Source organism: Thermobia domestica, chromosome 3 (genome assembly GCF_964235325.1).
Source record: "Thermobia domestica chromosome 3, izTheDome1.hap1.1, whole genome shotgun sequence".
Classification (NCBI taxonomy): domain Eukaryota; kingdom Metazoa; phylum Arthropoda; class Insecta; order Zygentoma; family Lepismatidae; genus Thermobia; species Thermobia domestica.
In genome coordinates, this window is record NC_137456.1 from 134,677,225 (window position 1) to 134,702,208 (window position 24,984).

The 24,984-nt window shown below is 34.9% G+C and overlaps 1 protein-coding gene across 4 annotated transcripts in view; it reads left to right on the forward strand.

Moving 5' to 3' along the window:
- Positions 1 to 24,984, forward strand: part of Oseg6 (intraflagellar transport protein Oseg6) — a 138,385-nt gene that overhangs the window by 98,023 nt on the left and 15,378 nt on the right. For all 4 annotated transcript variants that reach the window (XR_014130670.1, XR_014130669.1, XM_081751732.1 and 1 more), the window contains exons 19-23: positions 219 to 453; positions 6,824 to 6,976; positions 15,848 to 15,944; positions 17,727 to 17,933; positions 20,528 to 20,802. Coding sequence is in view for 2 of the 4 variants with exons in the window: in XM_081751732.1 (XP_081607858.1) it covers positions 219 to 453; positions 6,824 to 6,976; positions 15,848 to 15,944; positions 17,727 to 17,933; positions 20,528 to 20,802 (967 nt within the window). In the remaining 2 variants the exon portion in view is untranslated. The remainder of the gene's footprint in view (positions 1 to 218; positions 454 to 6,823; positions 6,977 to 15,847; positions 15,945 to 17,726; positions 17,934 to 20,527; positions 20,803 to 24,984) is intronic.

Here is a 24,984-nt window from a genome sequence, read left to right on the forward strand (position 1 = left end):
ATACTGCATACAATGGCCGTATGAGCTGCGAGTAATCTAAATTGTTATAATATCTGTATAATGGATATCTCTCATTTACCGACAAATAAACATGTTCTGTCGGTATTCGTTATTCAGTGATTTCGCTGTGGTTGTCATGAATTAAGATGGTTTTCATTTACTGATATTCTGAGAAAAGTTTGTGGCCTGTTTCTGATGTTCTATATTTTGTTTTACAGATTTTTTCAGAAGTTGAATGATTACAGTTCTGCAATTCAGTTTTTAGTGCTGTCGCACTGTATGGACGAAGCCTTTCAGTTAGCTCGACAACACGGAAAAATGGAATTGTATGGTGAAATTCTTGGTAGAGATGCTGATCCTGAAAATTACAAAAGCGTTGCCGTCCATTTTGAAGGTGAAAAGAATAGTCACCTTGCAGGAAAATACTATTACTATGCTGGCGATCATTTTAAGGTAAGAATAGAGGCCGCGTAAGTTGGATCCCTGTTTTTTGAAAAGCCCCACCGGTAATGACGCAAATGATAAATTCGATATAGCATTTCAGTGGTGGTTAATGGTCGTGCTTATAAGACTTATTTATGTGCATGGCTGTACAAACTGAAAGGAAGACTTGCCATAATTTCAATAACTATGATCATGCGTATACTATCGGAGGGTAAGAACATGTCCATTTTGTATAGCGAATCACCCGCGGCGACCACGAAGAATCCCGATTTCCTTCCCCATACCGGGCTTCACGCATCCATTCACTGATCTGCTGATTGAATCTTGGATGGCAGTCTTGCTTATGCTGTTGTACTATGTACACATACAGCAGACAGACAAGTTATATATACAGTCTGAAATATATTTATTGCCTAGCTACTTGCTGTTAAAGTGCATATTTATGTGCGCTTCCATCAATACTGTAAATTGGAATGAGGTGGATGATATTTTTGGTTATTTGCATCAAATAAGTGAACAGCAAATCTTTAATGAGCACACACAGCAAACCTTTCAACAAATTAATTCACTTGCTCATATTCAAGATTGCTTAGCTTCCATGCTTTGGCTTCAATCTGTCGCATACTGTACTACTGTAGTGCTTTCTGACACCTAATATGTTTCAGTTGCTTCACGGATGCTAAGTATTTTTGCCGAATTTTCCTTAATACCTCTTTGTAAATTTCTACTGCTGACTCGTTAATGTAAATTTCTACTGCTTATTCGATAAAGACATGTCATATGCCTTATTTTCATGTACGCTTCCTAATTTATTGAACTCGTGTTCTGAGTTAGACAGGAATTATATTAGCTTAAGACATTACTGGCATCTGTGGCTTTATTTCGTCACGTTTGAAGGATGACGTCCCTCGCAGGGTTTGAAAAAACCCGTTAAAAAAAAAAAAAAAAAAAAAAACACCTGGACCCATATCAGTTTTTCCGGTATTTTCGTTTTTTTTTTCCGAAATATTTCAGTCTTTCGGGTACAAGTGTTAAAATGTAATTTATATTTCAAGATTGTCATTGTCACAACTTGCAACAATTTTCTATTCACTGCTGTTTTGAAAAGATGGTCGCTATTTTGAAATTTTATGTTGGCTCGCCGCCAAAATATATGTAGCTAATTTAGTGTCTCGTGCTTGTACCCTGAAAATTTAAAGTTAAAAGACCGAAAGTTTGTAACGATCTAAAAACCGATCGCTCCAATTCTGATTTTTATTTAATAATTTATTTTGATTTAAAACATAATTTTCTTTTGGATGCTTCCAAATAGGCTCCGAACATTCTTGGTACACATTGTGATTATTGATTGTTTTATTTTATTGTAAATACTTGTTTATTTAATTTTAAGCTTATTGCTACTAATTTTAATATGTTACCATTAATTTACAAAGCAAATTTTATTAAAATGAGTCGATGAATTATAGTTTTGCGAGGTACTAAATAGATCACTGGGCGGAAAATGCTTAAAATTTTGTATACATGCAGATTTTCCTCTTTTCTGAATATTGATCGGTTGATGACTACTTAAAATAAAACGTATTTGTAAACAGTGAAAGCCGATAAATGTAAAGATGAATTAATTTTAATTGTTATTTAATCGAACTACTGTAAAATATTAAAAATCATATTCTTTTTGTGTCGTAAATGAATGTATACGGTAAGATGTGTTTATGCAATATCGTTGAGATATACATTAATATGAATTGCTAAGAGCCTAGCCCCGCCTACTTTCGTATCTTAGATGATTCCCAATGTTAAATAAATTTACCAAGTTAGATGTTTGTATGAAAAAATTAATTAACTAATAATATGTCTTTTTCTGAACCCAGAAAGCTAATGTTACAGCTTATGTGCAAAACAGGAGATATATGTTTTTTGGATGTTTTCAGCTACGTATTCTTACCCGTTGTTCTATAAAGCTCGTCAGTCATGTACAAATACGTCGCTGTTGTAAAGTAATGAATGAATTAAAATATTATAAATAAATGAAGTATATACGTCGAATTTTTGATATTAAAGGAGATAATCTAGGAACTTGCTGTAGGAAGAAAAAAATGGTGCTAAGTAACTGATATATCCTATAATCCGGATCGTTTGAAAACAGACAGTTGTACTCTAGCGCTTGTATCCAGGTATTCAAAATAAACATTATTTTTGACACTGAAATTTGGAATCTGTATGATTATTGTAATTTTCGTTAAATGCTGTAAATTTGCTTCCCCGCATGATATCCGGACCTGCTCGACTGGTGCTAAACGGAAGTCTGAAATAAAATTTTACAAAACAAGTTACGGTTTTTCTTAGGGCAACGAATGATTGTTACTATAATGAAAGGGGTATTACTATTGAGAATTTTGCGTAAACCCACAAGTTGTACCATGTAGTGTGTGTGTGGTACAGGCAGACAAACGAACAAATGTAGATTGAGTCATCGAGTGAGGTTCGCCAAAAATGATTACCAAATATATTAATTTAAAACAAACATATAATTCATGTTTTTAAAATAAATGTTTCAAAATATCTTATATGGAATAAATATTTACGAGCGTAAAATAAACGATTTTATTGTTGAAATTCACTTCCGATACTTTGTGCGTTCAATTACGGGAATTTCCCGGGCACTTCTTTCACGGTGGGTTTTTCCCGAAAAATGCAGCTTTCTTTGCTGTACATCGGAACTTCCACTAGTACGGAAATTTGAATTCAGCAGTTGAAATCGTAAGCGTTACGTAGTCTTGGTAACTCCGAGCATTAAGCTTCTTAAATTTGACAAGAATTTTTACGCTATTGCTGGTGTTGATTCTAAAGCATGCTTATTTGAAGAGTATCAACAAATGACTGAACTAAACTGTTGGAAAACCAATTTTTTCTGAAGAATACTTGTGTTACCATCAAAGGTAAGAAATAATATTAGTACTTTTACTAACGTATTTACATATTTACTGGTAGTACCGGCACCTATGACCTTAAACCCGTAAAATGTATGATGGATAACGTCCCCCGGCGTCGTCGAGTCGGCGAGCACAGTATTCACGGAAAGTATTTTTTAAAATATAATATTGTGTATTTTACTTCAAATAGGCTATAAGCGTAATCCATACATTAATTTGTTCTATAAGTATCTCAAGCTAAGGTAAGTTTTTTTTTTTTTTATTCATTCATTCATTCAGTGCATTTAGAACTTTAAAAGTCTTAATTTGAATGTTGTTGTATACCTCAACGTGAAAGCATATAATTCGCCCAAGGAAAGTCCAAAATCTAATAAAAATCTCTTCCAATGTGATCACTCTAGTTGTACCAATAATAAACTAACAAAAAGCTCAAAAACCCAGATGGGTTTTTAGGTGTTTTTTTCAGGTGGGTCCAAGTTTCTTCGGGCTGAGCCCACTTGGCAAACTCTGGTCCCTCGGCGGTATAGGAAGTGGGGAAAGGAAGGAAGCGACCTGGGACTTCTACAATGTATGTTAGGTACTATTCCGGCATTTACTGGTGTGAATAAGGAAATCCTACGAAAACCTCACTCAGGAAGGTTGATCTGAAAAGGCTTTTACATCTTTTCGCCTGAGTGTCCCCACCGGGAACCGATTCCGGGATCGCTTGCACCAAAGGCAAAACTGCAGAATGAAGACTGTTCATTTCAGAAGATAGTTCAAGACGTCCCCTTTCGAGAAACTGATCTGAAAGAAAAATGCCAAATGGACAAAAGGTTTCCAGAACTTGCTTGTGCTCCTTCCCACAGAAACAAGCATTGTTTTGTTTTTGTTGCGTCTTACTCCTTAATGAGAGAATAAAAAGGAGCAGTTTTTGTAGCACTGATGGTTTCGCAAATTGGAAAAAGTTGAATGGTAGAGTTCAGGGGCAGTGGAAGCACTTTTAGTCATCGGTCAGCTTTTTTACATGCTTTACTTTAATTCACAATGATTCACTCTAGAGATCAAGTCTTGCGAGCTTACTTTAACTCATTTCCCGATGTCATACATTGTCATATATTTAGCACAACAACAGAAGTTGGCTGACAATACAATATTCCATTGTTACTTTTATATATTTATATATTTTTAAATAAGAGTAATTTTAGTTGGACTGTACGGAGATGGGCCATATTCCGTTATATAAAAATGAAAGTGATCTTGTTTGTGATCGAATCACGGGAAAACGGCTGCACTAACTGAAGTGATTTCTTGAATATAGTTATCACCTACCTCAAAATGATTTTTTATCGTGTAACTTTGATTAAAATACATATTCTAAGTAAGGGTGGAGCGGGAGTCATAATTCCTGCAAACAGTTACTAATCTCACGAACCCCTCAAGCTAGGAACGTGAAATTCGGTATATTAACTTCTCATTAAAAGTAAATGGACGCGTGTCGTAGTGTGTTTTCGAAAAATTTCGTTTTAAATGAGGGAAGGGATGTTTTATATATATCTATATATATCTTTCTATTTCTCTCTCTATATATATTAGTGTATGTGTGTATGTTCGAGGATAACTCAGGAACACTTTGAGCAATTTCCCAAACCTGGTACATATATGACTTACAATCTCGAACAGGGTGAGGCATCTCTAGCATCCAGGAGTGAGGTGGGAAAGGCTGACATTTAAAAATAATGGAAAACGATTGAATCCATACTTTTCGAGATTGCTAAGACGAACTGTCGCACTGTCGATATCGTTTAAGTGCAAGATCATCCACCAGTGCTGGTAAACACTCCTAGCATCCCGGAAATACCTTTATCAAGGGGCAACTTCAAAATTTTAAATGAAAACAGGGATTGATTTTGCCTCCATTGAAACAATCGCTACGTTTTGAATAGCTTTAAGAGGAATCACTTTGGCATATCTCTTACTGTTTAGCAGCTACACGAGATCATTAATATGTCAATGCGAGGGTTTACGCAAGCTGCAACTCAAAAGCAATAGTAAAGAATTGTTTGAAACTACATCGAAGTACAAAAGTGCATATGCGGAAACAAACGGTGCAATTTTCGAAGACAGTGGCGTCTCGGGCATACTTCTATTGGGAGGCGGCCAACTTCAAAATATCAAATAGAAACAAGGGTCAATTTTGCTCGAGTTGAAAGAAGTGCTAAATATTGAACCACGTTCATAGGCAATAGGTAATGACAGTTAGCAACGTTTGGCTGCTTTAGAAGCCGAGTTGTTGTAGAAAAAAGATAATGAGATGTAATGGACCCAAAGAAAGAAACAGCTACTGTGGCATGCATCAACAGCCTATATTGACGACAAGACACATAGCAAGTAGAACTTGAGTAAATGTATGACAAAAGTAAGTTCGGAGATAGCGTCGGCAGCTAAGCGTGAGCAGAATGTTATGAAATGAAAGTGAAATGTACAGAATGGGGCATTTGTGGATGAAGCAGAGAATTCCGAAGTAACCAAGTTAAGAATGAGGGACGATAGCGTCCAGGGCCTAAATTTCGCAGCTACCATCCCAACAATTCCTTGTCGCAATGAAGAAAGAACCCAGGAGAGCGATCTCGTCGCGTTCAGGAGGGCCTGGGATCGATCCCAGTTAATGACGATCCCGTTTGATATTTGCCCGGGAGTTTCCGTGGTCATACCAGACGAATACCGGAAGGGTACTTGAAGTCATGCCTTCAGTCAGCTTCCCACACAAACAACGAATGTTAGGACTTTCTCTTTTTAGTATATATATTTCTATGTTCTGGAAATAATTTCTTTTAGTTAGCGTCATATGAAGATAACGTTAAGTTGTCGAAACTGCAACGCTCTATTTTAGTTATAATAAATAAGTGTATATACTCTGGTCAGAGAAGTTCTAGTTAAGATATACCCTATTTGTAAAACATATTAGGCAATTGAGTTTCTAAATTGTAGTATTATTAAACAGTATTTCCTCTAATATTTTTATTGTGGTAAACGTTCGACTTACACAAAGAACCCTGGAACGACCTATGTGCGTAAGTCGAGAACTATCTCTATTGTTCGGTGTAGTTAACAGTATTTACAAATCACTTAACATAAAAACGACTTAAAAGTAACCAAGGACGCTATATGATATAGATCTTAATTCCACCGTTTAGATTTCTTTCACAATTCATTATTCATATATGCACTTGTCTGTCTTTTAAGTGTCTGTTTCTATAAAAACTTATGTTCTCCAAAGTCTTCTTCAGGATGGTGATTTTGGAGAAATAATTCGAATATTACTGTGTTCGTCGTTATTTTTGAACAATTGTCCAATGCATGGCTCCCATAGTTGATTTACATGCACTCAAACTGTTAATAATTTTTAATTTCTTCAAATATTGCACACATCTGTAACTTATTACTTTTTTCTTTTAATTATAAAGGCTCTGAAGCATTTGTTGAGAGCAGCAAAATCCAATTCCGAAGATACAGAAGCATTGCAACTAGCCATAGATGTTGTAGGCAGCAGTAATAACGATCAACTAGCGAATCAAGTGATCGAGTATCTAATGGGGGAAAGCGATGGTGTTCCGAAGGTAAATATCTCATTGTGAATATGCATATGCCATTGTGTATTGTATTATTTTAAATTTTAAGTATTCTTTATTTAGTGTTTACTGGTTTGTTAAACTTGAAGTAAGGAATAAGTGTAATCAAGTATGTCATTGTATCACTAATAATAATAAAATCAAAATGTTTAAAATTTCAAACTTTCTGAAGTTGAATTGATATTTGAATTGAAAAATCAACAGGGTATTCTGTTATTAAGCAGGATTAGATTTTTAGTAATATAGGAAACATTTTTTAAAGATTTATGAAAAAAGAGTGAATTCTGCATTGTATTCAAGTATTATTATTACAGATTTTTTACGAAGGTTAAAGTAAATTGAACGTATACATGGTATTCAGATATATATATAAAAGATCCGTTTGGTTATTGCAAATAAGAAAAATAAGAGGAAAATTTTATTGTTGATTCTAGACAAATACATACCTCCACTATTTCTCTACATAGTCACCATTAAATTCCAAGCATTTTCAGTAGAGTGACACAAGCGTTCTTAGACCCTCCGTGGAGAAATCTTCCTGAGATTTCAGATAGTTGAGAACTTATGTCTTAATAACTTCAATGCTATTGAAAGTTTCGAAGCAAGCCATCTTTCCAGATGAAGGAGCAGATAAACAATCACTGGGGACAAAGACAGGACTGCATGAGGGATAGTTATGAAGTTCCCAACAGCACTTGTCGTAAATCAAAAGAATTCCGGATCGTAACATTCCTCTACCCCGGTTTTAGATGAAATGTCGCAGATAAGACAGTGTTTGGTAATACACACCAGCTGTGATATCAGAGCATATACGAGGGTCATGCGTTGAAAAATCAGATCAAAGGCCTCATCTCTCATTTGGCGAGATTTTCCATGACGGCAGTCATTTCAACCTCTGGTACTCGCAGGTAAGCAACAGCCCGGTTGGGCCAGCCAAAAATTATAACAGCCTTGCGGCTCACCCAAACTGCAGCGTACTCCTGGCTAAACTGTCCAAGCGATAAGGAGCACGTCGACTGAAGTCACGAGAGACTGTGTCCCGAACGGACTATAACTCTACAGAAATTAATAAAATCAAAACTGAATAGGTTCCGCTAAATTATAATATATCCATGATTTAAAGTCTCACTCTCTAAGAAGGAAAAGTTTTGCGCAACGGACATTTTATTACAATAAACAAGATAAAACTAGATTCCGGCTGACAACGTGTCAAAGAAAGAAAAAACTAAATACTTACTACCGATGCGTCATAAAAAACGTATTAAACCAGAGTATACAATGAAAGAAAAAATATATGTATATATATGATCTTCTAACTTCAGATCAATTGGGATTAAAATTATTCTGGATGATATCAAACTCTGGGCGTAGGGCGTTACTATTTTATTTGAAGCTTTTATAAACCACCAAAATATCGTTCTACATAGTCATAAGTAAAGTAACTAAAACAAAAAGAATTACCAACTTTCATTTCAGTTAGGCAGGTAGCATTAATCGACGTTCATATCCCTTCAGGAAAGAAAAAATGAACTAGTAGAGTCATTTCACGTTAATTCGTAATAATTACTCTTCTGTTCTAGGTGATAAGGTTAAAAGAAGTGTTCCACAATTCCAAAAGTAAATTTTTTAAAGTCTGCCAAATTCTAAGTTCTGAATTTTAAATAATTTGTAAGTCCCAAAACGAATCTTGAATTTCCAGATCAGCTCAGTAACTAGCTCGGGTTAATCTTAACTCACCTTCCAGTTTCCATATAGAACCACTGCACTCTTTTACTTTATCATTCACTTTCATGTGAGAAACAATCCGATTTCCACTTAAAGATCAGTATATATATATATATATATATATATATTGTATACTATGCTTTCCTCCACTTTAATCAGAACACTATCACATGCTGATGCTTATACAGTGTGTTTGAAAAAGAACTCCCTAGTTTTAATGTGTCCTAGAATCTGTACAAAGTGACATACATTTTTCTAGTTTGTGGTGTTTGATTTATCAACTCTCCAAGTTTGGCTCCTCTGCAGTTGGCAGGTCTGCTTGACCTTGAGACGGCACTAGTGCTGTTTTTTCGTCTGTTTCCTCAGTTCAGTCCAGGCAGGCGTGCAGTGCAGAGCAACTCAGCAACAATGTGTACTCCGCCACAGAAAGCGCAGTGTGTTATTTGGCTTGTGAAAACTGAGTTAGTTATAAAAGTGCAACGTAATTTTAGACGTCAGTATGATGGTGAACCACATACAGCAAGAATCATCGCGGCGGTTGGGACAGTTACACCTGAAATGTTGGTGTATACGTGCCGAGAAGTGGAATATCGTCTCGACGTGTGCAGGGCCACAAATGGATCCCACGTTGAAGTCTACCAACATTAAACAATACTTGAAGGAATTCTCTTTCATGATATGTACTCATTGATGTAAGTTTTCATTCATTTCCCAATTAAATTTATACTTAAAACTAGGAAGTTCTTTTTCAAACACCCTGTATTAATCTTTAGGCCTTAGTACCAAAAGTTACAACTGAGAATTATAGCATAAGCGTTATTGAATAAACATAAGAAGACATACTGGTGGCATACATTGAGAATAAGGGAGCAGCTTACATACAAAGAAAAACATATAATAGACATGGACGATTTATAAAGGGAGCGGGTATTATTATTTTATCTAACTACAAGAACAAGACTCCCCCCCTTTTTTTTTGTATTATATTATACCATCAACAGCCATTTTATAACACGACGAAGAAACAGGCTACATAGCCATTTTTAACGCAAATATTGCAGACTGGACCAGTAAATCTGGACCCACATATACTAAACTATCGTCCCACTAACTTCTCCACATTTACTGCATATTCCCTCTCAGACGCATTATTCATATGTCACGCCAATAACCTTTCCAAATGACGTGTAGTAAGGCTGGTATAACCATAATAAGACTACCGACACTGACATTACAGGGTTCTGGAGGAAGCACATAGAGTAAATGTAAGTAACCATATTAATATTGTAATTGAGCTATATTTTTAACTGGACTGATAAATTCAGGCTAAAAAATATATATAAAGTAAAAGAAAGGCAAGGATATCAATGAAACTACCCGTACATTACTACGGTAGACAAATGAATCTTCTGACTGTTACGAATACATACGGAGTTTCGTGTACCGGTAAACACTGTACATATGTTACAACAACGGAACTGAATTGAGCTACTTTTGGTTACGATTACGATTGTGATAAGTTTTCCTAACTGAAACAATAAAAATTTAATGCTTAATATTTAGAACATGACGCAAAGTTAGTGTTAGTATTGGCGAGGAGACGGGCGGAAGCGAGACGCACAACCTACTGCTACATGCTCAGCACCGAGGCCGTGATTTTAGTTACAAATCATTGTAATAATACCATGCTGTCCCTCTACTAAGAGAATGAAAACACGGCACATTTTTCTTATAACACATTTTTCAAGCGGATAGGCCTAAACGTGCATCAGATATCTTAGAGGTTGAAAACAAAATCATTAGTAAGCTGAGAACACTATCGGTGAAGGCTAGCTCCAACACTATTTAGCCCGATTCTTCTTTTATTCATTCATTTGGATGAAACCAATATCCTGTCTTAAACACATAGTTCCATTCTCCTTCAAACAGCTTAGTGCGATTGGGAAGCAGCCTTTGTCATAGTTAGCTTTCTGCCTTACTCCTACCTTACTGGATAACCACGGAGCTGGGCTCTTGAGCATACAGAACAGAACGGATTTTAAGTTTAGACATAGATAATCTTCATACTAATTACTAATTCGTTTTTTAAAATATCACTCCTTCTTCCTGAACCCACGCTCCTACAGAATACATCTTCTCATCCTAGTTCACTTGTATGTCATCTTAATGTACCACGCGCCCTCTCTTCTTTTTTTTCTTTTCTTTCCGGAACTAACGAACTCGTTTTCAGGAAACATTAAGACACAGAAACATATAAGAGAATTTAAAATATAATAGAAATTCACAGCATATAATTTATAAATATATGGTATCAATATGTGGTATCAACAATAAAGAAAACGTTTATTACTTTGGAAAGAAAATGACTCATGTTTAGGAGCTTCGCCAAGGACTTTACGAGAGTATTAAGATAGCTTGGACTTCGCTACAAGAAGCTCACCCGTATCCACCATTTGTATGACTAGCAACTACAACAATTAAGAAGAAACGTTACAATACTCAAATATATACGACAATGTAAAACAGAAAGAGCAAAATATATATATTACGATATAATTATAAGGAATTAAAAGATAAGATCTACAGGGTTTATCCTATAATACCAAGTTAGAAAAAAAAAGTATATTGAAAGGAGCGAAAACAAATGAAGAGTGATTTGAGCTCGTCTCACCCGTGTCAAAACAAAACGACCCTTTTTTGACATTCGCCTCGTAGAATGATTTATTTTAAAATAACCTTGTGAGGAAGAAGCACACTTGCTAACGTATATTAAAAAGATATCATTGAGCAAAAATAGATTTCTACTACACAGATTTTTTGCAACATTGAGATGAGTGGCAAACTTACTGAAAATGAGAACCCCAGTGAAAAAATATTTCGCATTTTTTTAAATTCCGTTTTAATGACTGGAAAATAATAATTCTATCGATCAAGAAGAAAGTTTACTTTTTTAAAAACTAATCAATGAATAATCCTGTATTCGGTTTTTTTTTTTTTTTTTTTTTTTTTTAATCGAATAAACTTGCCTTACACATCTATTCGTAAAGATTAATAAAAGTTTTGAACAGCAGCTTGTGTGTCTCTAACGAAAGTACAGATAAAAACAATAGTAATATCTTATATGTATACTTATCAATATGGTAATTGATTGTCGTCTCCAATCATTAATTTTGTGCATCTTGATTTAGAGGAACTTGTGTATGTTCAGAGCATTTCTGGCAATATGTACAATAAAAACCCATTTAGGAGACATGTACGTGTTTAGTTTCATATACCATGTATAGTTTATTGGAGACACAGGGTGTCTATCGGTCACGAAAGTCATGAATGTCACGAAAAAGTCACGAAATCAGGAAATGGTCATGAAAGTCACGAAATTTAGCTTTTGGGTCACGATTTTTTTTAACTGTGCAAATGTAAGTAGAGATTGGAAAATTTTGTTCTATAAAACGTCAAAATTCACCACCAAAAAATGTCTGTGGTCGGCTTTAGACGCTACCAAATCGCAAGCAAAGTACGTTTCTATCTCATGGATGAAAATTCGGCCTAATTCGCACCCAACTTCGCTCTTGAAAATGTAAGGAAATTTTACGATTTGGTAAATAAAAGGTCACGAAAAAGTTACGAAAATTCATTTTGGAATTTTAGTAGACACCCTGTGACAGGATTCTTCCGGTAATCAGATCGGTGCGTGCACAGCAGGTACGAGCATACTCACACAAAGGTTTTGTACTATGAATCAGGATAAGAAAAAAAAAGCAATCAGGTCTATATTTGGAGAAATTTTAAAAAGTTAAATTACATTACTTTCATTAATTAATTGTATAAGCCAAAATTTGTAATGACAAGTCGAAGAAATATATGTTTTAACATTGGATTTATAGATATTTGTATGTTTTATACTTTAGCAACAGGTTAGCGAATTTGATTCTGACAGTTCGATTGACGGTTATTGTCTCATAAAAATTATTCGCAAATGCTATGTCTCTCTAGCGGTAGTAAATCGAGCAAAATACTGTAACTATTGAAGTTGAACCAATGAATTAAAAGTTAAAAAATAAGATAAATAATGTTGCTGACAAGATTTTACAGTAATTCTGTAATGTTATATTTAATTTGAATATTATAATAGCCTTAACACTAGAAGGACCGCACTTTCTACCTACCTATAATGCCCGCAATGGGTCATTTTGACCCATATTAATTTTTATACTGATATGGATTTTTCTGTTGGGTTCTTGTCTTTATGCACTAGAGAGCGCGAATTATGGTAAATGTTAGTTCAGAAGTACTTTTTACGTACATTAAGGGGTAAACAGAAATACTTATATACTTATATATACAGATATACTTATATATATATATATATATATATATATATATATATATATAGATAGATAGATAGATAGATAGATAGATATATAGATAGATAGATAGATAGATAGATAGATAGTTACAGGATATATGGAAATGATATATGCTTAAACAATACACAATTTATTTTCCTAATTTGTATGAGAATTAAAATGTTGAAAAAAATAAATGATTTATTACAAAATGATGTTTCTAATAATTTTCCTTTTATTATTCTTTTTTGAACACAAAATTGTTTCTAGGCAGTCTGTTATTTTACAGATGAACACTTTAGTTAACATTTTTCCTTTCTTATTGAAATAATTTGAGAATACAATGAGCTATAGAGCTTCACCTACTCATGAAAAGGGTGCAAGGAGAAAACTGTCTTACACGTCTTTCTTGCACTCATTACATACCAACACTTTCGATGAGCACTTTCCGCAGGCAAATCTTTTGCATGATGGGCAGCATGCAGATGACTTGTTGGCACTTTTTGGTGCGACCTGGCAGTGCTTTCGTTTTGTAGAACCCTTAGTTTGCTGTGGAAGATATTGTTTGGGTTGTAGATTCCCTTTCCTTTCTTTTATGATTTCGTCAGCTAGATCCAAGAGGAACTTCCTTCTGCTTATCCGTCTTCCAGTGACTGCTTTGTAAACTATCCAAGAATTTATTCTTGTCAAGTCCAATATGTTATAAAGAATATGAACTGGTCATCGTCTACTACCAGCTCGAACAGAGTACTTACGCGCCATTTGGTCCAGAACATCTACACCCACTTTCGTGTGATTGTAAAAGACAACTGTTTCAGGCTTCTTTTTCCTTGTTGTTGGTACTTCTACATCAGGATGCAGAGTGCTCAAAATTAGCACGTTCTTATTCTTTCTACAGAGGTAGTCTGTCATCGTGTGGCCATATTGGTTTTTATATATTTTTGTATCATATAGCTCTCGATTTGGTTCCACTTTCTTGACACAGACTGGTAATTCTCTACGTTGTTTCCGTACTGTGCCAACAATGCTGATATCATCTTTCTTCAACTTCTCAGCTAGCGAAACAGAAGTAAAAAAGTTGTCGCATGTAAGGTTCAAGCCGGTTTTCTTATATGATTCCATTAGATGTAAAACTACATATTCGGGAAGAGGCTGATCTGCAGGCTTATTTTCGTCTTTTCCTAGGTAAGGAAACCCGTGAAGACAGTATTTGGTATTGACGTCAGCTAACAGCCAGTACTTTATTCCAAATTTATCCGGTTTCGTTGCAACGTACTGCAAAAATCTGCATCTACACTTTCTGGGATATAGTTGTTCGTCACACGTAACATTTTCCCCAGGGTTGAAACAATTCAACGAATTTTTCACAAATGTCTCATATTGAAGATGCAAGGGCAAATTTGTCAGTTTGTAGCTTGATTCTTCTCTCTGCACGTATATCGAATCGAATGTACTTCATGATTTCAATAAATCTGTTCCTAGGCATTGCATCTCTAAAAAGAGCTACTCCCCATTTGCTGGACCAACACTTTTCAGTGGCATATTCCGCAGACGTAACGCACCTCTAACATAGAGCAATGCTATGAAAATTAGAAGTTCATCTTTATCTACTGTTCAATTAGGTTTTTATTTCTCCGCCTCTTTATCGGTACATCTTTTGATAATTGATAAGAATTCACCATTGATAATCAGTCGAAATGCACTAAACAACGAATCCTCGGTTATATTTTGCTTTGCATAACGTGTTGGCCCTGGAGTAATACGTACGATATAATGCGTCTGTCTTCTACCCTGAGATGGAGCTGATGAATCTATAACCTCCCATTTTGTTCCATCAGCTGCAGTTACAGATCTTGGTAGATTATGTGTTTGTGGTACGGAATACTTTGCAATTATGCTAGTATTTCTTCGTTGTTACGTACAATTTTCGATCTTTCCTGTGACATACTTCCAGAATGATCACATAAAAATTGTATCTTGGTCTACAAAGCAGTCTGTTTCATCACATCACCCGTCACCAATAACACAAGTAACTTGTAAATATTGAGTAAGTTTTGAGAAGATCAAGATGCTTTTCTAGAAAGCAAGCGACCATTTCTCCATTGGAGCTTATTTAGTTATTACTGACAAGGATTGGAAATGAATAAATAAGGAATAAAAAAATAACAGACGTAGTGAAAGAAGATTTTTTATATGCATGATTACAGCATTAACAAATAATATCTAGAGGTAGCATTATGTATTCCACTTGGTAGTTACATGTATTTTATCCTTGCGCGCCATCTGTCAGACATCAATAACTTCAGTAAAAATGAGGTACGTCTAGTTATGTGTAACACAGTTGTAAAACACAATAGCACAAACTATGTTGCTATGTGTTTAGTTCGTACCAAATATTTAAATAGAAATATACCGTAAAAATGTATGGAATTTAACATGGGTCAAAATGACCCATTGCGGGCATTTTAGGTATAACTATAAAATTTGCCTTAGTTTGTGAACCCACAATGCTCTGAATTTTAGTATTGCTGCAGGCCAATAGCATTAACAAATTCACAAAATATTATTCACTTAGTATTTCAAATACCTTTACAGTAGAATATTAAAATATGGTGATGGGTTATTTTGACCCATCCGGTCCTTCTAGTGTTAAACTAATTTTCTGTTTTGTATCTGTGGCTTTGTCTTGAACTACTCTAGCATTCATGTATTCAGTTTAAAATAATGTTCCGATACTTTTATCATCTATGGAGAATAATAAAGGTATATTTCTGTATTTATTTTCTAGGATCCGAAATACTTATTTCGATTGTACATGGCCAGAAAGCAGTATAGGGAAGCTGCGAAAACCGCTATCATCATTGCAAACGAGGAGCAAAATGCAGGTAAGTGTCTTGTGTGTAAGATAAAGGTTATAACAATAGTATTTTTCTAGTTTATAGACATGCATGAAAGTTAAGTCTTTCCTATACATTACTTACATTCATTCGAGGGATCCAAATTAAATAAATAGCTAGCCATAACACTCTTTCCGTTGTAAATTTGCAGTCTTTTCGTGGATTATGTCGAAAATCGTGTATATCAGGGCAGCACTACACATCATGATAAAGTGCAGAAAAGCATAAGTTGGTCGTATATACACATTAACTGAAAAATTGCCTTTTAGTCATGTTAGGGATTTATATTATTAAAGCTTGAACTTATATATATATCTTCTTCCACCTGTAAAATCGTGCCACGGTTTTGTCAAATCAAATGAAGGATCATTTATGTTAAGGGTGACAGTATTCACATGCTATTTCTCTTTGAAACGAAGTCCCTATCACACCTGTAAAATCTTGTAATATTTTTATTATATAGACGAAAGTATTTTTATTTATTTATTTATTTATTTATTCGTGTATAGTTCTTCCTCACTGCGTAACCAAGTCGTTTTACTTTTCGAGTTTCTCCAACGGAAAAGTAAAATTAATGTATATGGTATTTATTTGATACAGTGTTGCAAATGAGAAGCGTCAAATGGAAGCTTTTAATCACATTCTCAAATCTCCCCTTGAAAGAGTGTGCAATTCGTGATAACATAACAAGGTAAGTAGTCAGTGTTGGATTTCCAAGTCTCCGTATTTTGTGCAAGAAATGTTCGAATACTTAGACGTTCAGGAAACTGCATCACGTTCTTCGTTACCAAATTTCGATCTTGGCATCCTGTAGTGAACAAGAGCATCTCAAAGAACGTGAAGCGTTTTTGAGGCTCATCATTACTGGTATCTGTGTTCAAGTTTTTCACCATATCTTGCTTTGTTTCTGCATACAGTTCGTCGTCGAAGAACGCCATCTAATGAGTTCTTTGCTCAAGTACCAGAGATAACCATATTTTGCCCCCTAGGTTTCGTAAACGGCTGGATTATCTGTTTCATATTTAAGAAGGCTTTTCAGGAACTCGAGATCATTTCTTGGAGGAGATGCTGCAACTGGAAATAAACATTTAACGAGGAACGTACCCAAAGTAATCAATCCTTTTTCTTCTTGATGAATAAGGTTGAATTGGTCTCTAAAAAGCCATTATTTGAACGTGTACAATTCCTTTGCCATCCATGTGGCATTGTGAATAGCTCCCGGTGCCGCAAATGGCCTCCAGATGTCCCACCGACAAATTCATTATTGCACTGAATATTGTTTAAAATTTGTAAAGTTAACATTGTTTCTAATGGCATGATAAATACAAAATGCAATAGATGCACCAAATGGAATGATAAGACAGCTTCGTTGATCATTGGTGGAACAATATCTCCTGCAGTGGCATAGTTAATTGGTAATAAATAATTGCATAAACTGAATATAGGAGAATAAATTCACAAAGCCAGAGTGTATCTCATTGTCAATATAGCGACAATAAAGCACTAATTTTGTTAAACTTCAAGTCGATTGCGCAACCTCTAAATATTGAGCTATTGACTTGAAATTTTGCGTGTATTATTTATTTGTAAGGAAGAACAAATTTAGGGGGTGCCACGGTAAAATTTCAAACTTTCGAAATTCTGGACCACCCAAATATATATATATATATATATATATATATTGGCGTGGTACTTGTTTTGTCATTAAATAGTTTTAGAAACTTGCATAATTTAAAATATTTGGTATTCTCTTTTTTCTCTTTTTTCCAGGTAATTATCGAAACGCTCATGATGTGTTGTTTAGCATGTATCAAGAATTGAGGAAGCAACATATAAAAATTCCCAAAGAAATGGAAGCCAATCTAACACTGTTACATTCATATATTTTGGTTCGTCTTCACGTTCGAAGGCAAGATCACATGAAAGGCGCAAGAATGCTAATACGTGTTGCAAACAACATATCAAAATTTCCGTCACGTAAGTTTCCCGATTATTATTATTATTATTATATTGTTGTTATTGTTAGTAACATTCTTCATGGAGGTTTTTTACCTAGATAGATTTAGTCCGATAAAGGTTTAAATTCCTTAATGGTCATTAAGTTCTTTTGTTGCATGATCTTTTCTTTCCTTTTCCTTTCTCTCTGATGAATGCGTTTGTATAAGGGGCGATCAACTGAAACCTGTTCAATGGTCATAATTCATGAAATAAATGTTATTTCGAGCGGAAACTTGTACACAATCTAGAGGCGTCTATGGTTAGCGTGCAGTAAAAATATAATATTGTTCAGAAGAAGTCACCATAAGCGTTAAGACACTTGTCCCACTGTGTCACTAACTTACAAATACCGTCCATGTAAAATTTGGACGGCTATCAAACCAATCACGCACAGCGTCCTGAACGTTAGCGTCAGACTGAAATCTCTGACCTTTCAATGCCTTCTTTAGATGCCCAAAGATGTGAAAGTCACAAGCTATGGATTGAATACTAATGCGTCTATCCGCAGCTATAGCCGCATTCACCTTTTCAGGCGTGTCTTCTGTGGCAGCAACATGGGCTTGACCAGGACGGGGCAGTGATTTGTTCACGCCCCTTCCGAAACATTCTGGCCCAGTCTACCACTGTTGTTTTGGAGACGCATGCATTATCATACACGTCTTTCATACGCCGGAACACTTCAGCTGGTTGATAACCTTCGGCACTCAGAAACTGGATGACGGCACGCTGGTCCTGTTTGGACGGATTGGGGATCTTGAAACGCCATATTTCCCTCGTTATACCTGCAAAACGGAAACACGTATCAACAACATTCCTACACCAAACACACAGGGACATTAGCCATTACACACTATTAAACAAACAATATCCTCCTACACGCTATACCAATAATACATGGAATGAACGGATTTCAGTTGTCCGCCCGTTATATTTTGGGGCTATTTGTTAACCATTAGCTCGTATCGATTTTCAGGTTAATTACTTAGTCATCAGTTCTGTATTATTTGTATTAATAGATATCCTACACATGTTTTTTATATAACCGATGTATGTACCATGTTTTAGCGTAGCGTGATTTTTTATCATACTTTGTATATTTGTATTCGCAGCGTGATTTGGATTATTTAATTATTGCATGCTTCTTATGTATATGTAAATTCTCTTTATAAATTCTATTCATTCTAGGCGTATATTTGGCTATCCAAGCTGATTGCCGTCAAATAAACTTTATCATCATCTTATTCAATTCTGAGAATTTTAAGTATAATTCAGGCTATTATAATGTATGTTGTCACGATTATTTTGTTCTAGTTCGAAAACTAGTTTCGAAAAGTATATTGATTGAAATATTGAAATATTCGAATTTTGTCACACTAGTTATAACTGATATAAAGATTATATAAACTGTAGGAGGGCACGGTGGCTCAGTGGTAGAACGCTTACCTCTGGTGCGTGGGTTTTCTTTGGGTACTCCTGTTCCTTTCCACATTCTCATTCCACCAATTCTTCCATCATCATTCACTTGCCTTAATCATCCTCTCCCTTAGCCTAAAGGGCATAATCGTGGGACGTTAAACTGAAAGATTTTGATCCCTTAGAATTACCAAGTGAAGAAAATATATGTCTTGGAACGCCATAAAAACTTTTGTTACAACTTGAAACATGAATCTATCGGTCATATTCCTCTAGACCTTATTGTATTTTGTCGTTATTTTTATATAAATCTATATGTGATATTGATAGAGCTGCTAACATTAAAATTTCCAACTATTATCTCCTTATTGACATTCAGATTCAGTCCTTGTACATTCGGCAAAAATATTCATATAGAAACCGTCCTGGTAAATATTATTGTCAGATATATCGTACATACATACCCAAAATTTGGTCTTTTCTTGAGTCTTGCACTACACGTGATATTATCGAAATAATAAAACTGTTTGAATATCGCTGTGATACCCAACATACTTTATCGAAAAGAATATCCACTTTATGTAGTCTAAGTGACGGAGAGATAGCACAATTGGCCACAAACTCAATTTCAAGCATATTTAATATCCTACATATGTACATACTTTACTTACGAATTTTTTAACGTAAAATTCGTATTAGCTACTAATGACTTATCAACATACCAGATTTGAAGCCTTTGGTTGCAGGAATCAATCCAGTGAACCAGTAATACAAAACAACATACCAGTTGATAATGCATTCATTGTGATAATAGTATCCACCAGAAGAACATAGTACTTACATAATACTTTCCTTCCCCGAGTGCGTTATAATTGGGAGGCGAGAAACGAGTAACAGCAACTTCTGCCACAGGTTCAGTAGACATTGCAGTTATAGTGTCGCAAAACGTGATTTTTCTGGTGTATAGTATGGTTCTAATACAGATCTGATTGAATAGGAAAGAGAGTCATATGTTGCAGGTGTCATTACTTACGTAAGATAAATAATCACTTTTCGTGAAGTTTGTTTTCACAATGTATTTTGTACACTTTCTTCAGTTACTCATAACTTATTTCTCAGGTGATACTTTTGTCTTATTAGTAAAGTAATTTTTGTTACAGATATTGTACCAATATTGACGTCAACCGTAATCGAATGTCATCGTGCTGGACTGAAAAGCTCATCATTTAGTTATGCAGCTATGCTCATGCGACCTGAATATCGCAACCAAGTAGATCCAAAGTATAAGAAGAAGATTGAAGCAGTAGTAAGAAAACCATCACGAGTAGAAGAGGAAGAACCTAATACACCTTGCCCGTATTGTGACTATGAACTTCCAGAAACAGAACTTAACTGCCCTCAGTGCAAAAACACTATACCGTTTTGCATTGCTACAGTAAGTTATATCAGTTATAAAGAATTCGTTGAATTGTAAATTTGAAACATTAAAATTTAACATGTTATGGTCTGAGCTAAAATATCTTAGGGCTGAATTATTGTTTGAGTTGAATTGGTTATTCCAACCAATGCAACATAACAACTTTAATGTTTTCTCGCCTAGTAAGACATTATAGTATGCTCAAGGGTAGTGGTGTTATTCATTCGGCTCAATATTCACCGGCTGAATATAATAATTATTGTTATTCTCTGTAACTGTATTTGAATATCAATACATGACTTAATCCTAATCACTGTTAATATCAAATTGTCTAAAAGATACTGAGCCTTTGGATGTCAAAATTAAGATTTAATAATAACATTATGAAACCACATACGCACCATTCTGTTCGGTAACCTTCTGACATTTATCCGGCAGTACCGTAATACGTTGCTGTAGAACTTCTGTAGTTTCTGGTCAAAAATTTCACAGGCCTTTTTTGAAAGTACCTTAACACATTTAGACTAGGAAAGTTAGGCCAAAAAATGGCTGAACCGGGAACAAATTGCAATACAATTTCTGTTAACGGCTTCTTATGGAAAAATACCTGAGGAAATCGACGGCGAAAAGTCTACCACTCTCCGAGATGAGGTAAGGCCGCTATGGACAATTTTCCAACATGGTCGCCATGCGTTACTACTATTCGCAAAGTCTTACTTACGCGCCTCCTGTGTCCCTCCTAATTAATATAGAGCAATCAATAATACATCTTTGTAAAGCTTAAGGAACGTAGATTCCAACGATGTAACATTGTTTCCCATTTTGCCCACCGACTAGAAGAAGAAGAAGAAGAAATTTTAAAAATCACAAAAAACTCAATTTTTTCTGAAAATTATTTCATCTCTGGCAACACTGTGTGTACAGCGGCGTAATAAAAAACACGTTATTACAGTCCTTACACATTTGTATGTAAGATGTACAACAGCTACTGAGATGTAGGCCGAGGAAGGTGACCCAATACGGGATACCCTTTATGGGCTGTATCACCGATTTCAATGCAGGAAATACCAGTAGACCATTATATGAAAACACCTTGCGACCATTCTAATCACCACAGTCTCATGACGTATACATCGTTGTAAAGCTTATGGAACACAGATTTCAACTATATAGCATGATCCCTATTTGACCCATCGGATAGAAGAAGAAGAAGAAGAAGAAGAAGAAAGTTGAAAATTACAAAGTATTTATTTATTTATTTATTATTGAAAAATTATTTGTTGTATACGCATGCTGTATCACGGATTTTACTGGAGGAAGTATACCATTGCATGAGAACACCATGCAATGTAATAATTGTCCTTATTTGTTCCAACTGGAAAATTGACTAATAGAAGTAGAATATAGGCTTAACAGCCTAACAAATTTAGGTAGAAAAACACTGAACCGCGATCTTATTGTAGTGTATAATTTAGTGTCGGTATTTTTTAATGAAAAATACCTCAGAGAAACGGTGTTGAAAAGTCTACCACTCTCCGAGAGTGCATAGGTCTGCTGTGGTGAATTTTCGAATCTTTGGCGCACGTTTCCTAGTACTTGATATCGTTATATATTGAGGACTGTTCAATAGTTGAAACCTTATTATTTCGTATTAATTGAAAGCAAACTCTTAAACAAGTTTTTTCGAATATTTTTATTACAGTATTTTTTTATGGTACACTACAGTTCGATTGAATGACTCATAGAACAGTTACTGAGTATATTTTCAAGAAAAGTAAACTTATGATGGCTATGAAATTCATTCATGGAGTTTATGTAAAGATGAAATTTTCGTCATTGAACCTGAACTAGTATTCCAACGCCTGGTACTCTGTGCTCAAACAACTAGCTTTGATTTGAAAGAAATGTTTCCTTACGAGTTCTGCACGTACTCTCCTTCATTATTTGATAGAAGTGGGCATATGAGAGATTCTGGAAAGTTCAACTTGCTAAATTCATACAGGATAAAGTAAAGACCGAAGTAAGTCTGCATGAAAATGTAAAGTATGTCATTGATGGTGCGTCTTGCTTCTTTGCCTACCTTCGAATCAAAAACAAACATTTGAGGAAGTAGTTCATGATTATCAAAACTATCTTCTCACAAAGTACGGGATGCCAAGAGTTGTCTTCGATGGCTATGAAAATACGTTATCAACAAAGTCGGAAATTCATCGAAAGCTAACAAAATGGTTTGAAGGACCCAAAGTACATGAGCGTTGCTCTCAAGGAAGAAATTTTTCTTTCACAAACGAAATAAACAAGCTTGTCTTTCGCAAAAGTTACAATCAGCTGGCTGCACCACCAAACCAGCTCTGGTGACGCTGACATCCTGATCGTCATGGAAAGAGTTGCATTAGCGCACCAAGTATCGTACAGCCATTATAGGTGATGACATTGCTCTTCTGGTCCTGTTAATACATCACTCAGCGAATGCATATAAATTTCATAGGCAACGAATGTATCACCAGGTTCAACAGTGGATGGATAATTAAATGGATCCATGTAGCTGAGGATGGGAATTGCGTCACGAACATCTGACACCACTGAAAATGGCTCAATCACCAGCACCCGATTATAAAAGTAACCAAGGAAGTCCTATTGCTTTTTCATCTACCACCTTCGAACATCGATACAACACCTAAGACATGCCTGGAAGATCAAAAATAGTCCCAATCAGCATCGATGAGCTTCTGCCAACGTTCTAAAAGGCCATGGATTACACCGTGATAGAACTTGCTGGAATGTGAAGCGAAGAAGATATCAAGTGCATTTTGCACCTCTACTAGGGATTTGAACTGGAGTCTTCTAAGGTGATTGTCCAAGGAATGGAACAGGTGATAATCGAACGGTGAAATGTCCGAGGAATAAGGCGAATGCAATAGTGTTTCTCATCCAAGGTATAGAATGGTCATTCCAGCAACGTGGGGCTTAGTTGTAAGAGGTCACTGGTTCGTTTTATCTTAAAAGTTAATCTTCCTAATAATTTACACGCCTTGTATCACTTTCTTAACTGTCGTTTAATATTTGATCACTTGTAAGCGTACATAATCGACTTTTCTACACAAGATGTCTACGTATTAGTACAGTTATTTATGTCGTTACTATAGAAACATCAACACTTATTTTTGTTACTGATTACATAAATAATAATCTTTATATATCTTTCTTTCTCTTTTATACGTTATAATGTTCACATAATTCGCCTCTGATCCCCTTTCTGAGAATAGGCACAGATTGCCAATGAAACATACAACGTTAGCGTTGTAGATGTCGCCTCGAACGGGACTTCCATAATAGATTTACTATGAAGGAAAGAACCCTGGGTTAACTACCATGTAACATTTATCTATCGAATAGCCCTCATATATATAATGTCACCTTTAATATACATATTCTACTTTTCCATATATAATATACTATAATATAACACATTTTCATATCTGTCAAAATATCTCAATAACGACGCATTACCAATTATCATAAGTAAGGCTATTCACAAATTGAACCTAATTGGTAGTTTTCTTCTAGGGTACAAAATTAACTATTCCTTCACAAACAAAAGATCTTCATAATATTAAATATTGATAGGATCAGAAATCAACAAAGTTGGAACATATAAACGCATTGATGGTCATCACTTAACACATTAATAAACTTTGAAAAATCAAGAGATTTGATATTCATTATTCTTATTCTTTCCATATAATAAATCGCATTTATCTTATATATCTGTCATTACTTTCATAAGTTTACATTAAAATTGTGATCTTTCAAATATTCATAATATTCAAATGAAATCCGAATGGAATAAAAACACGAAAACAATAATAGCTTCTTACAATAAAGCTTTTAGATAATTTCTTATCATGAAACACAAATTAACATCTTTTCAGTTAATGCTATAAAAAGGAAATTGCAATAAAACAATAAGGAATTAATTCAATAATATTTTCAGTTAACTGTCATAAATTAACTTCGTCAATATTCCGTAAATAATGAGTTTTACCCATAATCAAAATATTTCATAATTACATATGTTTTCAACGTACATTTTAATAATAAATTAAACGAAGAACACATTAACCATAGACGTAAGCAAAGGTCAATTTAGTACAAATCCGTCGGACGCCTTTTTGTCAGTTCAAGTTATACGTTCGAAGG